This window comes from Pimephales promelas, chromosome 14 (assembly GCF_988280905.1).
Source record: "Pimephales promelas chromosome 14, fPimPro1.hap1.1, whole genome shotgun sequence".
Lineage (NCBI taxonomy): Eukaryota > Metazoa > Chordata > Actinopteri > Cypriniformes > Leuciscidae > Pimephales > Pimephales promelas.
The window spans coordinates 5,477,725-5,494,004 of record NC_142782.1 but is presented as its reverse complement, the minus strand read 5'-3'; the positions used below and the strand labels follow the sequence as shown (position 1 = coordinate 5,494,004).

Sequence of the window (16,280 nt, the reverse complement as noted above, 5' to 3'; positions counted from 1 at the left end):
TGACCTCAGTAGTCATGGCAACAATAATCAGACACACCTGAATTAATCGATTTGGCCAATAACGGCAGACAGGAAACAAGGAGCTGGCTGAAGTTCAGGAAGTAGTGCAGCTGGGCATAAAGCCCATTTTACTGTAACACCCTTAAAAAGTATTTAGCCAAACATGTATGTTCTTCTAAACTAAATAATAGGCTCCTGTCGCAAGAATCTTTCGGGCAGCTGAGACAGAAAATGTAATGGGCTAAGCAATATTTTTGTTATTAAAAATTGTATCCTATTTATTTTCAGTAGCAAAAAAAATAAAATAAATATATATATATATATATATATATATATACATACATACATACATACATATAGTATTTTTATGTTTTATGTTTGAACTCGTCTGATTTCCGCCACGCATTAAATCCAGGAAGTGACGTCACGTAACAGAGACTTCGTGCCTGCCCCTCACGAGCATGGCCGCGTACAGGAGATTTGGGGTTGGAAGGAATTTAGCTGTTCTTTTAACGAGATCGTAAGTCGTTATTGCACTACACTTTTTACTATACTTTCATATGTCAGTGAGGAGTTATAAGTGATGTCTTTCAGATTGCTTAGACTTAGAGTCGGGCGAATTGTTTGAGTGTTTTATAGTTTCATAATATTGTTTCAGTGTCACTGACAAGGTCTGACTCTTGAGTGACGCAGATGCAGGGTACTTATTGGAGAAGCATTGTCATGAGTGTTCATAAGTTAACACATTGTTATCACCACTGATATTCACTTTTGGTTGTATATATAAATATATATATATATATATATATATATATATATATATATATATATATATATATATATATATTTGTACTTTTCGATACTAATTTATGGCATAGTTAATGCAAAAGCTAGTTAACGTTACTTCAGTGCTCTCGTTAATTACCATGGTGACCATTAAGTTACGCCATTAAAATAATTTTTTACCACAGCATTTGCTGAAACCATAAAAAACGCCGAAATAACGAGATCTTTAAACGTAGAACCTTGCTCTCATGCAATTACCATAGTTTTATTCTACTAACAATAACTGTAGTATTTTGTCATAAACTGTCTACCATTAACAACAAATAAACAACAATAAACATAAACAAAACAACAATAATATATTCTGTTATATCAATATGGTATCACACAATACTAATATTATATAACAGTGTTATGCTATAATCTTACAATAATCATTTTTGACAGGGTACTTTATATGTTATTGTTGATGTTAAGGCATATCAGGAAAATGTTAAAAAGGAAGAAAAAAAAAAAGTCGACACACCTTGGCTCCAAAAATGTGAAAAATTTAATAGACTTATCAGGAATATGTAAAAATCAATAATTCAATGATTTGCTGTGTTCAAAGGCATCATGTGTGCAGTTATCATGGAGCAGGGCTCTACAGACCCTCTCTTCACAAAGTGGGCCGAAAGCAGATTCCACAGCAAACAACCACTATGTTTAGTAAGTATTACCAATATTCATGATAAAGTGTATGGCTGGAATGGGTAATAATGCTTATTTCATCTCATCAGTCAGAAACATGTTTATTCAGACCCAAGACACTCCAAACCCAAACAGCCTGAAGTTTCTCCCTGGTCGCATGGTGATGGAATCAGGGACTATGGATTTCGCAGGACCCAGAGAGGCTTATTGTTCACCCTTGGCAAGGTGGTTTTTCACTGTATTTTATTTTCTGGAGACTGTGCTTATTTTGCCTATGCTATTTACTATCAATCACGATTCATAGTAATCTATAGGATAAGTTATTATTTAATAGTAAACAAGCTAAAGTCTATATAAGTGATTTCGCCAGTTATGGCATTACAAAATCGTGACGATTACGATTATTGATTAATCACCTGAACGTGGTTATTCGTTCTAATTGCCAATGTTTGAGATAACCGCAATAATTTGAATAAAAATCAACCGAAAATTACATTTCAGTCATGTTTGCCATCCAAATTTGGGAAATTCAAGAGACTTTGAGACTTTCTATCAAAATGCAAAATGCACAACATTGGGTTCCTTTTCCAGTTTGGTAGAAAGACAGTAAATAATATAGAATATATATTAAAAAACTTTATTGTATTATATTATGTAATGAATTATACAAATATTATTAATTTTCATACAGTTTATTCAACATCATGGGACATCAAGGCTATTTCAAGCAAACAGAAACATAGAAGTACATGATTTCACCAAGTGCAACATGTTTGTGGATCAACATCTTTGCTGATTCTGGAACAACATTCCAATCAACCAATCAGATTTAAGCCAGTTTACAGTCTAAATTTAGAAGTTTAGGCTTATAATCAGGGTTAGGTGCCTCTACATCAGTGCTTTTCACCTATCATTTCCTTCTGATTTTAGGGGTAAAACGTGAGTAGGGTTAGGTTTAGAATCCTAAAATGCTGTTTTAGGATCAACAAAATAAGTTATCTTATTTGGCAAAATCACAGTGACCCAGAAACACAGAGTGCATCAAATATTTGTGTGAGATTATAATGTGCTTTTCCTTAATGGAGAAAGATGCTTCTGAAAATAAGTTATAATGAATATAATTATCATCTATGGTAATGATTATAATTATATTGAGAATGACACATGAACAATAGTAATATTAATGCCTGACTTAGTTTGCAAACACAAGCAATGATTGATAACTGATTTCGCAGGACGCCTATTTGAGTGTCGGGCTGATGGCTTTAAACAAACGCTTACAAATCTGTACTTTCATTCCTCAGACAGTTGTTCAGAATTGAAGGAGTCAAGAGTGTCTTCTTCGGCCCTGACTTCATAACCATTACTAAGGTAAACCACCAGCCCTGTTAAACACGAACACTAAAAGTTTTTAATTGAACTTTTAAGCAGTGAATCTCTTTTTTCATTCAGGCTGATGGCGAAACGCAGTGGAAGGTGCTCAAACCAGACGTCTTCGCTACCATTATGGACTTCTTCACCTCTGGACTTCCTGTTGTCAATGAAGCAGATGCTCCACATGCCGACACAGGTTGAACATTACGATCTCTTCTATTCTTCTCATGCTTGTTATCTTGACATCATCAATAAAATCAAGATCTTTACACATGTTGTACATGACGTGCACCTGCAGCTCCATCGGAGGATGATGACGAGGTGGTGGCCATGATTAAAGAATTACTGGACACGCGCATAAGGTACTACTGTAAAGTGCTGTAGTTTTGATATTATATTCAATGCAGCCTTCAAATTCAATTCAGTTCAAGTTATTCACAATACATATTGTTTCAAAGCAGCTTTACAGAAAAAGAAAGTATTTAAAAAAAGAATTTCGTCATCAGCCAGAGATGAGTGTGTCAAAGTTAAGTCTGTATGGCAGCAATATACAGCTAAAATACACTGCCAGGCCAAACAAAAGAAGGAAAAAAAAAAGACACTGTTTGGATTTAAATAGGCAAATGATTAAGAGTCTATGATTGGATCATTATTGCAGTGATTATTGTTTCTAGCATAGATCACCTTGATGTCCCATGATGTAGAATAATATAAGTGGACTTTTTGTAATTGTGCCTTTGAACGATAACATAATTGTGGCATCCATAATTGTAATCGCGATTACAAAATCGATTAATTGTGCAGCCCTACCTGTCGGCGAGCTCAACGGTTTGCAAATCGGGCTTAAATCAGGTTTAAAATCATGTAGTGTGAAGTAGGCTTGATGTATGAACACAACAACAACAACAACAACAGCGTGAGCGCCCTGCTAGGCATAACGGACATAACCCACTTGTCGCCATGGTTACTATGGCATTACGAGGTCAAACCTGGGGGTAACGCGGATATGACGTCATGACTCCTCACTCCTGCTCACACGCCCCGTTTCCTTTGTTAAAATCGCAATTTTCTCTCGATTTACAAATAGATTGAAACATTTGGGATATTGTAAGTAATCAACTAAACAAAATATATAACATTGGCCTAGTGGTTTTGGGATATTTTAGTGCAAAAATGCTGCATATTTTACCTTTAATATTGACAATTGGACCTTAATCTAAAGTGTGACCAAGGAGTCATACAAACTCCTCACTTTTGAACGTCAGTGTAATTATTCGGAACCGTATCGTTCTATATGGTACATTTGGACCCAACAGGAATAAACTAAATGGTATGTCGTTATCGACACTTCTTTAATTACACAGAAGTCGTGAGACTAATAATGTTGTTCTTAAAGGGGAAATGAAGCAGTGAATCAAGTTTACATGATTTACAAGATGGATTTCCAATATAATCAACAATTATATTAGGAACATTACAAATGTAAACATTTAGAAGAAAAAAAGAAAAAAAACTTTGTATCTTTCGCCGCCAGGGCGCCGCCATTGTGCAGGTGACGTCACGGGGTTGGTTGGCTCAAGTTTAACAGGCTCTGGGCATTGAAAATCGCGACATCAAACTGTGTTTATACCAGTGTTTTGACCGCGCACGACTAATGTTAGGTACAAATATTAGACAAAAAGACGACGTCTCATGTTATATGTTGACAAACTGCACATAGAAACATTGTTCGCGATGTCTGCCGTCAGATATTCCCGTCTCGTCAATAACATGTAAGTTAGCACGTATTTGTTAAAGGGGAAATGAAACGTCCATATTTTCGCACTGGTAGTGCTAGTAACGTTAGCTACAGCCTACATACAGGAAAAAGTGTCTCCGCTCTGACATCCTTCAGGGAAAGCATCGCCGCTTCCACACGTCTAACTCCTGGCACAGCATGGTAAACGTGCGCGCCGGTGATGCAGAATTGACCACGCAACACATGCTAAAGATCAACCTCTTGACAACAGATGGACTCTGACACGGAGGGCATCGCAGGACAACATCGCTCTCCGCCCCAAACCACCACTGACTGTTCTACACAGCAACGTAACTTACATGTTATTGACGAGACGGGAATATCTGACGGCAGACATCGCGAACAATGTTTCTATGTGCAGTTTGTCAACATATAACATGAGACGTCGTCTTTTTTGTCGAATATCTGTACCTAACATTAGTCGTTCGCGGTCAAAACACTGGTATAAACACAGTTTGATGTCGCGATTTTCAATGCCCAGAGCCTGTTAAACTTGAGCCAACCAACCCCGTGACGTCACCTGCACAATGGCGGTGCCCTGGCGGCGAAAGATACAAAGTTTTTTTCTTTTTTTCTTCTAAATGTTTACATTTGTAATGTTCCTTATATAATTGTTGATTATATTGGAAATCCATCTTGTAAATCATGTAAACTTGATTCACCGCTTCATTTCCCCTTTAATTCAGCAAGTTCCGCTCCTCTATCTGCTCTATCTCTATGTCCTTCCTCAGGCCCACAGTGCAGGAGGACGGTGGTGACGTGTTGTATCATGGTTTTGAGGACGGTATTGTAAAGCTGAAGCTGCAGGGTTCCTGCACAAGCTGTCCCAGCTCCATCGTCACGCTGAAGAGTGGCATCCAGAACATGCTGCAGTTCTATGTCCCCGAGGTGGAAGGAGTTGAGCAGGTGAGTAGTTAAAGGAGTAGTTCACTTTTAAAAAAAACTTTTGCTGATAAATTTACTCACCCCCATGTCATCCAAGATATCCACGTCTTTCTTTCTTCAGTCGAAAAGAAATTAAGGTTTTTGATGAAAACATTCCAGGATTTTCTCCATGGACTTCAATGGGAACCAAACGGTTCAAGGTCCAAATGAGAGTTTCAGTGCAAACAGCAAACTGTTCAAAGGGCTTTAAATGATTCCAGACGATGAATAAGGGTCTTATCAAGTGAAAACATCGCTCATTTAAAAAAAAAAATGACAAAGTTTAAGTTTTATTAGCTCAAATGCTCGTCTTGCTCTGTTCTGTGATGCACGTTTGTGACTCTCCTGTTCGAACTCGTTCATCAAAATGAACAAATCTTTTTCCAAGTCAATTCGTTCGTTGAATTAACCAAATGACTCGGAAAAAGATTTGTTCGTTTTGATGAACGAGTTCGAACAGGAGAGTCACAAACGTGCATCACAGAACAGAGCAAGGCGATCATTTGAGCTTATAAAACTTGAACTTTGTTATTATTTTTTTATGAGCGATCGTTTCGATTGATAAGACCCTTATTCATCGTCTGGAATCGTTTAAAGCCCTTTGAACAGTTTGCAGTTTGCACTAAAAGTGTCTTTTGGACTTTGAACCGTTTGGTTCCCATTGAAGTCCATTATATAGGAGAAAAATCCTGGAATGTTGTCATCAAAAACCTTAATTTCTTTTCGACTGAAGAAAGAATGAGATGTATATCTTGGATGACATGGGGGTGAGTAAATTATCAGCAAAAGTTTTTTTTTAAAGTGAACTACTCCTTTAAGGACGATTCTCAACACATGTTCTTAAAGTGCCCCTATTATGCTATTTTGGTGGTCTTCTACAACACGTTTACATGCATCAAAGGTCAAAAAACACTTTCATTTTCTCATAGTATACACTGCAGCATCAGCTCCTTTCTCACAGTGTCTGAAATGGTTTGATAAAGGATTCAGTCTCTCTTAACCCCTTCTTTCCAAGAGCTGCTCTGCTCTGATTGGTCAGACGGCCCAGTCTGTTGTGATTGGTCTACCATTTACAGCACATGTCGGAAACGAAACAGCCATTACCATATCTGAATTTCAGCTCCAGTTCTTCCTCAGCGCTTGTATACTAAAAACCATAACAATGGTGTCGTTGTTCACAGGCAGCCAATGAAGACCATATGCAAATTTGTTACAAACCTACTTAGGTTGACGCAGGAAGTGAGACTGGAATTACCGTCAACTCGTTTTGTGAGATAATAACTCCAATTATCATGCACTTTGCAGACCTTTTACATTCAAAAACAGCCATTGTAACACACCATGTATGAAAGGTCATATCTGAAAAAGCATAATAGGGGCACTTTAAAACAAAAAGACGCACCCTATGAATTCCCTCACACCAAGTGAGATAATTCACGCAGCAATATGTTCATGTTTCTCAGCTAATCTGCTGTCCCTTTAATCTTGTAGGTGAAAGAAGAGGATGTTGAAAAGAGTGTCCTCTGATGTCATTCCTATCTCCATAATAAATTACCCATCACCCCCCTTTCCCTTCAGTGTCCAATCATGTAGAAGGAGTTTTGAGTTTACTAGAGACAGTTACGCCGCTATAAGGACAAATCTCACACTCACTCACACTAGAGACATATTAAGGTGTGCAGTGTTTTTACCCTACATGTTCGGACAGTGTTTGCACGGTGCCGTTATAGGTTTTGGGTTGGGTTGGTCATAATATTTTATAGATCGTCTCAATGCACTGGTTAAAATAAAAATCAGAATTCTGTGTATATGTGAATAAATTACATGCAATATAATACACGTGTAGATATTTTTCTGGTTTCATGCTAAATGGATATGGATTTTATCTTGGTTTCATTAATTATTTAATTGAGATTCATTGAATAATATGCTATTAAAGATGAATTGCTTGTATGTCTTATTTGTCATTCAGATAAAAGCATCTGATAAATATAAGTGTACATTATGTTAATATTAAAAAAAAATTGGATTATGATCTATTAAAATCGCCCTTCAAAAATGTTACATGTACACACTATTTGGTTTGGCTACCTTGTTATAGAGGATCAAATTTGTGAATATTTAAAAAATTAAGAATTAAAACAGGAAATATGAATGATAAATAAATGTTATTTTTGTTGCATAGCAACATTCTAATATGTCAAGAGACTGTCCTCTATATAAGGGTGTCACTTGAAAATGAAAATGAATTTGCTTATTAAAAGAATGCTTGAACAGAAATATGCGTACTGGATATTTGTTTTATAATTGCTTTATAATTCTTTGTTAAAATGTGCATGTTGAAAAAGAAAATAGACATTATCTTGGTGTACACATAGACGTTTTATCTTTTTTTGAACCCAAATTTGTATTTCCTTATAATATTTATATATTAAAAAAATAAAAATATTTATTTCCTTTTTTTGTTTTCCTTTTTGTTTGTTTTCATTTGCCTGAAAAAGAGTAGATTTGACATTTTGAAAATCATCATATCCAAAGCCACATAAAATATTAATAAAAAGATTTATTATAAAGCTTCACTGCAACAATTTTATTTAATACTATACTGGTCCAATTATATATTTGGATTATGAACTGAGATGACCAGAATTATGAATTAGGACAGGTTATTGCAGTCCTCGCCTGCAGGGGGCGCTAGAGAACTATACAAACAGATGAAATAATCCTCTGGTCATTCAGGGACTGAGTGAGAATCCAATCAGCATCAAGCATCGGGATTATTGACATTTGTATCCTTGTATTGCACGTATTGCAGCCATAAGCGTGAAATAAATCACGCCATAAGCCATAAGGGAAAGGTCTATAATCAGGATTTAAGTTTAATCTCATGTTTTGTATGGTTTCAAACCCCTCATACATAAAAATATTTTTTTTTTTGTCAATTCTGTCCTCTAAAATAAAATTACAATGTTATCCTATTTTTGGTATGGCTGTACTGAACACAATAAAACTGGCACACTGACAAGAGTCAACTATCAAATGAATGTAGATGTAGATGAAAAGCAAAAACTATTCTCAGGACAAGAGTATGTTTTATTTGTATGTGTAGGCAATGTATGATTAATGCTATTCATTTATCCAAATTTCTTAATTCAAAATTGTTCGATATATATATATATATATATATATGTTTCATAAATTGTGTTTGGTAATTGTTTTACTGTTTAATGGCAACTTAGGCAACATACCAATAAGTGCTAAATTATCGTTGGTTGTACTTGCCATAAAACAGGGGAAACGTTCAATAGCTTGTAATTTATAATAAATTGTACTTTATTCGTGTAATGCAAAGCTAAATTTTGGAAGTTGAGCTTCATGTAATGAATTTAAAATGCTGGCACTGTGCCATCCCAGATAGCACAAGTCTATTTGATGTGATTTTTACATCTGGAAGACGAATTTTTTAGAGTGTTTGCTCATCTGCAATACGTCTATAGGATGTTTCCTGTCATGACAGGAAACATCCTATAGACGTATTGCAAATGAGCAAACACTCTTAAAAATACGTCGTCCAGATGTAAAAATCACATCAAATAGACTTGTGCTATCTGGGATTGTTTGTGTCAATTCGCCATTGGAAAAAAGAGTGAACGCATAGCCTGGTTTGGTGTATCGACTTGCAATCTCTTTTTTATATACATTTTTTTTTTTCAAAATATCTTTTCTGTTCCACATAAGAAAGAAAGTTTGGAACTTGATGAAAAGGCCTCTGGGCTTTCTTTCAACATTACTGATGTATTGCCTTTCTTGGTAAGGAGTTTTGTCAGCTGCTAAGTGATTTTGAACATTTTGGATTGTACTAGCAAAACCACTCAACAAGACCCATCTGTTGTAAATCTCGTTTGCAAGTGTCTGTTTTGTCTAATTATGGTTAAAGGTGCCCCTTCCTACACATATACTTGGCTCACTCATATTGTGGGTTAATTAACTCTCTTGTTTTTGCTTCTCGTTTCAGTGGTTCATACATGAAATGTAACCCTCATCCTCTCATCCCATATCTGTAACAAATGCTTCCCTCGCACACAAATTATAGCCTACTTTTTATTATTTTATTTTTTTGTCCAGAGATCTTATATCAATCTATTTTGATGATATTGTTTGTATTTTTAATGGAGATTTTTGAAGATTTATATATTTTATTTTGTTCAAAGTGTTTCTAAGGATGCTGATTTTTAGAGATCACTGTATCTGCTGTGAGTGAGTGGAGGCGGGGCTAATTTACTAATTTATCAATATACCAAATGAAGCAAGGGTGTAGTTATACATTCAAGCTATTTTAAGGCATGCATAAAAAAAACATTTTCACAGGTATAAAACTTTTAGCCTAAATATGTTATTTTGGGTGGTAAAATAATTGGTTTTAAGACCTGAAATACAAAATAACTCAAAAGTCTCAAATTGGATGTCTTCGGTGATAGCTCTATATTGAGAAAATTAACTATTCCCCTGTGTTCTGCATTTATATCCACATATCTTGGGCAGTCTTCATTGTGACTGATTGATTTTTATTTGAAACAATGTCATTTTAATGGGAATTTAAGTGTATGTGTGTGTGTATTCTGCATTTGAGCCGGCCCAATTCGCTTACTTATATTACGGCCTAAAAGTGTATCATTATGTACGGCTCTCTTGAAGGAAAAGTATATACTTTTGAGTATGTAGCTGGAAGTAGGCAAGCTTTTGGACATACTACCACGTCATCTTTAACGGACCGCTCTGTCGCGAGCTACGTGCATTCTGTCAATCATCTTGTCACAGTTAAAATCCTCTATTAATTGGATTTCCTACCGTTTCGGAGAGCACGATCATCTGCCAGTCGTGGGTCTTTCATGCGGAGACTCTCCTCGTGTTTGCAATCGGTCTTTGTCAGACACGTGGGTTTGTTGTGTGTGACGGACGCACCGCGGCGCCATTTTTTTGAGGTATCGCTACTGACTGAGCATTGAAGAGATTACGAGAGTAGCGATAACAAGTAAATTACTCGCAAAACTGCAGAAGCACAAGAAAACTGAGAAAATGCCGTACAGCAATAAACTCAATAAAAATGACAGGTACCGTTTTTTGGCGAAATTGTCATCCATTCAGAACATCCATATGAGATCAGCTGACTGCAGTAAGCTGGAGTGCTGATAAAGTTACTCATTCGGTAGGAATGTAAATAAATCCTGTAAAGTTAGTAACAGCAAAGATTTGCTGTATTGATGATGATAGTGTCATGTTAAGGATGGTTTATTTTGAAAAAAAAAGAATGAAAAAAAAAAACAATTCTCCAACAACCAATAAATGGCGGCTACGCCCATAATGCACGAGTGTGACGTCACCTGACAAAGACCGATATGCATTTAAAAAGTAATGGCTTAACGAATCTTTACAAAAGTATTGCAGATGCAATATAATGTGGACAACATTGAGAAATTCATTTTCATCAGGTTAGATACTGATTATTAATACCTCAAAGCTCTTTATCTAAACCTCTCCATCCAACCGCTGGGCTCGCGCATCCTCGTCTGTAGTTTTTTAACACTTTTTACTTGTGTTAGTTCAAACCGAATCCTTGTCCAACACAGTCTATGGCAACATGCTTTTGTGCTTTTCTTTCCCACAGTTCTGTGGAGCTGGTGGGCAGACTGGTTTGCATAAAAATGTGTGTTAAACACACACTCTTATGTCTGTATTGGCTACAGATGAAATTGAAAGATTTATCACACTTGATGACACACTTGAAGGAAATGGAAAAATCAAGTACAATATTCCAGTTCTAAGCTTTTAACTACTCACTTCAACAGGTTAAAGAACATGTAAACTGCTGTATTAGGAAGCTAAACCTTTAATAGAGGACGAAAGCAATAGAGCAAATAAAATTGATCTCTATTTGCATATATTTGATTGAGCTTATATACAAAGAGTAAATCCGCAGAACATATAGCCTACATTTAGTCACCTTCATTTACAGTATATGCTGTTAACAATATTGTTAATGTATCGTTATGTGTTGCAGTAATATTGCGTGTTATTTCAAGTAAATAATTCATGTAATAAATTCAACACTGCCAAAAGGTGCAGGACACTTTTAGGTGAATGCGGGAATGCTGACTTCAACTTAAAGAACAGAATTGCCAGACTATTGCATAACACACAAATCGCATACGTTACATCACTGGTGGATTGCATCAGAATGTGACAATCTAATATACTTTTGGCAAATGCTCTTTGCAGGGAGGGATGCCATGTGCTTACCTATTTTTAGGTCCAAGAGGAATAAGGAATGGCTATAAAGAGCAAGGAAACTAGAAATAAATCATATGCCCCTTTGTCCTCTACAGAGGATATTCATTTTGAGATCCCAGATTTTTTATGTTCTCTGTGAGGGACATCAGGACTAATGTGAGTGCTGTGAAGACATTACTGGTCAATAGAGCAAAAACAAATGAGCAGTATTCACGAAATATGAGATGTTCCTATAAAACTTTGCCAAGTTATTACTCTGAGTATCTCTCTTTCTCTTAGAAAAAAATGCTTAATGGGCCAATGCCATGAATACCATGCCAAAAAGGTTCTACATAAGTAGAAATGTACCTTTATAGTTAACAGGTTATTTTTTACAAAAATTTCTACTGATTGCCAGATTATCCAGATCTGACGAGGACCTTAGCCTGGACCCGATGACGATGACAACCAGTGCTGAAGTGCCAACTAGCCTCTCCCTTTCTCACTCTACAGATAAAGCGTTGTAAATTTGTGTACCTACCCTGGGCCCGAAGTGATAAAATAACAAAACTCGACTAGTCAAACCACGAACAACGTGCCAAGTGATCTGAACTGTATGAAGTTCAGTGAACTTTTAAACTATATGAACGGTGTTTGTGGTTTGACTTGTCGAAACTGTTTTCCAAAGATGGTGCCGCCTGTATACACGAAGTGAACTGTCTTGCCTTTAAACGGTCTGTACTCTTACAAAGTTCTCAATGCTTCGTTTTGCATGTATGGACCCTCATTATGTTACTGTGTTAGTGTGGATCTATTTTGAGCCTGTTAGTGGTATTAACTAGTGATTTCCCTTTACTTATTATATGCCCCCATTACTAGCATTATACGCTAAACAGTTTTTAGAGATAAAACTCTTTACATTCGATTGTCATGAAAACAAATCCCAGAGAACGGTCAACTAGGTGCCAATACGTAATTAGACCAAAGGTTCATTTTGCACCGGAGTTCTCCTTTAATTTAAAATAAAATATGAATTAAAATAAAATTCATTAATTATTCTAAATCCATTAAATGATCCCATGACGGGAACCCCAAAAGCTTCTATATATAACCTTTTCTTCTAAGAATGTAAATATTAGAAGCTGGCCAAATAACACATAATGAATCCTTAGTAACACTTTATTTAAAAGTCCACTTTATACATTCTACTGATTATAAGTAACTTATAAGTAAACTACTTGATGTCAAATAGCAGTCATTAGAGTATTAGTAGACTGTCTGCTTAATATCTTTTGATGCTCCTCCAACAGACAGTTCCCTTTTAAAGTGTAACTTCGACGCTGCGTCATGGTGTTGACACTATGGGAAAGCTTCCTGACACGCGTCTGAAGCACGTGTGATACATACCAGTTTTGATTGGCTACCACAGTAAGGTGACATCCCAGTGAAGTGACATCATAGACACACTGACAGGCTATAAAAGGGGGCCTTAAGAAAACGGCTTTTTTTCAGGAAGCTGTATGTTCAACAGTATCTCACAACCAATTTGTACGATTTGTCTAAACTCCAATAGGGGAGGGGTCAAAGCAGTGGGCGATTTAAAATGGCGACGGATAGCTGAGTCAGCTAGCATTTCCCGTTGAGAAGAGCAAAAAGTTTGTGTATCTCGTTCTCTTTTATCGGTCGAGCTCGAACTGGCTACCTTTTGACAGGCCAGTGTCTCCTTTCTTTTCCAGTCCTTAAATATTTCCATGTCATGCTGTAATCTTGAAATTAAGTTGTAGCATTTCCGACAGACTCGTGAGGAACAAAGAGCTGTGTTTAAAAGATCTAATCCTAAGTTTGAGAGTTGGCTACAAATATTTTCTTGTTTCACTCTGGCAAAAATAAGTTTAGAGGCCATGATTGTACCGCGGATGCGTAGATTAACTTCGCATAATCTGCAAAAGTCGTTTACAGCCATGTTTACTCCGGTATTTCGCTCGCATCATCAAGTGTTTACGGCAGGTTTACAGTGGAAGTTCGATCACAGATTTGAGTTTGATGCATGATGTCTGTGGTTCGATGCGACTGTGTTGGCGCATAACATGTCATAAATAAACGTACGGGTAACCAATGATTTTAAACTTCAGACAAGCGCCCCCTAGCGAGAGAGAAATCACTTCTCTATTATGCCATTCCAGACTGTCTACGAAGCAAAGTGACGTAGCAGAGTCTGATTTAACTAGGATAGAGGTATAGCATTACAGTTGATGATGGAGAAGCGGCAAACAAACAACGCCAGTGTCCTCTCACATCCGTAAGCGATCAATGCAAGCATACCAGGGCGAGTTATTAAAGGATCTTTACCAAAAGGAATGGGTTGTCTCCAGATGCAGTCTTGGAGATCTGTAACACTTTCGGGGCTCAAGGAGGGGTAAAGATCTTTCCATCTTGATGCCTCGCTCTTCCCTTCCAGACTTTTTGGTATACAGCTGTTGACAGTGTTGAGATGCTGGTCCAAAAGTTCAGGGAGTCGAAGGTTCAAGCATCAGCATTCATGTTGTTAGGCTACTTCTGTGACTTTTGACTTCTTTTTCTCCTGTTTATTGGTAAAAGAATACCGCTTTTAATTTTTTTTTTTTTTAAATGGATAATTAAGAAGTATTGTTTTGTCATTTATGTTACACTCTGACCTAGACCAGGTATGTAAAATGTAGTATGCATATAAAATACAACATATAAACAATACTTTATGAACACTTTTCTAATATCTATTATTGAGGACATTACACTCTTAGCCCAAAGCATAAAAATTATTTATGAAAAAGGAAAACCTATTTTTAAAATATTTTTGTCACTACACTATATGAAGAGTTCAGATGCAAAAGCCTCTAAATGCCATTTGAAATTTTCTTCTTTAATGATGATTTTTTTTTTATCAAACTTGTATATTTAAGTTCAGTAATTTCACTTAAATAACAATCAATAGGTAATTATCATTGCCATTTAAGTGAAATCACTGAACTTAAATATACAAGCTTGATAAAAATGATCATTCTAAGAAAATTTCAAATGGCACTTAGAGGCTTTTGCATCTGAACTCTTCATATATATACTGTAATAATTATATTATATCTGGGTCTAGTAACATTATAAACGTTGCGTTACAAGAGAGTACAACAGACTGAAAAATAAGGATGAATTTGACAATGAAGGAGGGCATCATAGAGGCAGAGAAAGAGAATATATGAACGAGAGGCCAAGAGGGAGAGATAAGCAGACCTGTGGGTGATGTCTTCAGATGGGGTTTCAGGGTGCTGATGGTCACAGCTGACTGACTTCACTACAGACTGAAAATCTTCTGAGTCCAACATCTCTCTACAGCCAGCTAATAGAGACTGTCACTCAAACTGCTGACAAGTAGTGCACGCACACACACACACACATGCACACACATAATCATGCTCTCTCTCTTTCACTCACACACACCAAGACCCTGGCCATAAATCAATGCCACACAAGTGAACGTGAGAGGAATATGAAGCCTGTCTGACTCATTCAACTCAGTTTTAGATATGTGGGAAGATGACAGCAGTCTGACCTATAGCCAATGAAACACTCATGGTTCCATGTCACTATAATTCAGCAAATTCAATCTTAAATCCCTATTTCATGTTCTAGCTGCTTCATCACTCTTTAATTCACCAGACGTTAAACAGGGAATACTTTTGCTGTCATAGTTCATCTAGTGCAACGTATATTGCCTTCGCATGATTCTTAATGCGCTTTGAGTGGAGGGAATGTGGAACGTAGATGAGAGTAAGTAGCGACTTAATCACCTAAACTGCTGCTTTAAGAAGTGTGTAGGCATTCTGCGAGCTGACGGTTATAATTGGATGTCAGAAGTAACTTTTAGGATGAAGGACAAATTAAAGCTTGAAAAATGAAATAATGTGTTCTAAGTAGGTATTGATGCACTGTAAAAAAAAAAATGTTCATGATTTGTAATCAATCACATTTTTTCTTTTATCAAATCAACTTATAATTTATGTAGTTCAGATAACGTAATATTTTGAGTTTGTGGTGATTAAATTAATCTCCTTCATTGTATAAACTCAATTTTTCCCATTTCAATGAACTTAAAATTTTAAGGCAACCAAGTTGCTTATTGTTTTAAGTTAAACCAACAATATTTTTTTACAGTGGCTTGCTAAGGCGGCCATCTGTTTTACTATTGCTCAGGGAGTTTGAATACATATGTGACTTTACTAACCATAACCCTAACCTAACAATCTATTACAGAGTACTAATACTCTGAGAGTTATTTGACATGTAGTTTCAAAGATAGTTTTATGTAGTCGAATGGGTAATACTTTACTTGAAGGGGTGTGCATAAGACATGACACATTCATAACCATGACATTATGTCTTGAATATGAATAGGGTTTATGCATGTTTA

The 16,280-nt window shown here is 36.2% G+C and overlaps 1 protein-coding gene across 1 annotated transcript; it reads left to right on the top strand.

The window, feature by feature from the left end:
• Positions 1–390: 390 nt before the first annotated feature.
• Positions 391–7,257, top strand: nfu1 (NFU1 iron-sulfur cluster scaffold homolog (S. cerevisiae)). Its single transcript, XM_039690309.2, has 8 exons — positions 391–520; positions 1,397–1,494; positions 1,566–1,701; positions 2,781–2,847; positions 2,929–3,046; positions 3,149–3,212; positions 5,380–5,554; positions 7,064–7,257. Exons 1-8 carry the CDS (start codon positions 462–464, stop codon positions 7,097–7,099), a joined length of 753 nt encoding a protein of 250 aa, XP_039546243.2. The 5' UTR covers positions 391–461; the 3' UTR covers positions 7,100–7,257.
• The last annotated feature ends 9,023 nt before the right edge of the window (positions 7,258–16,280 follow it).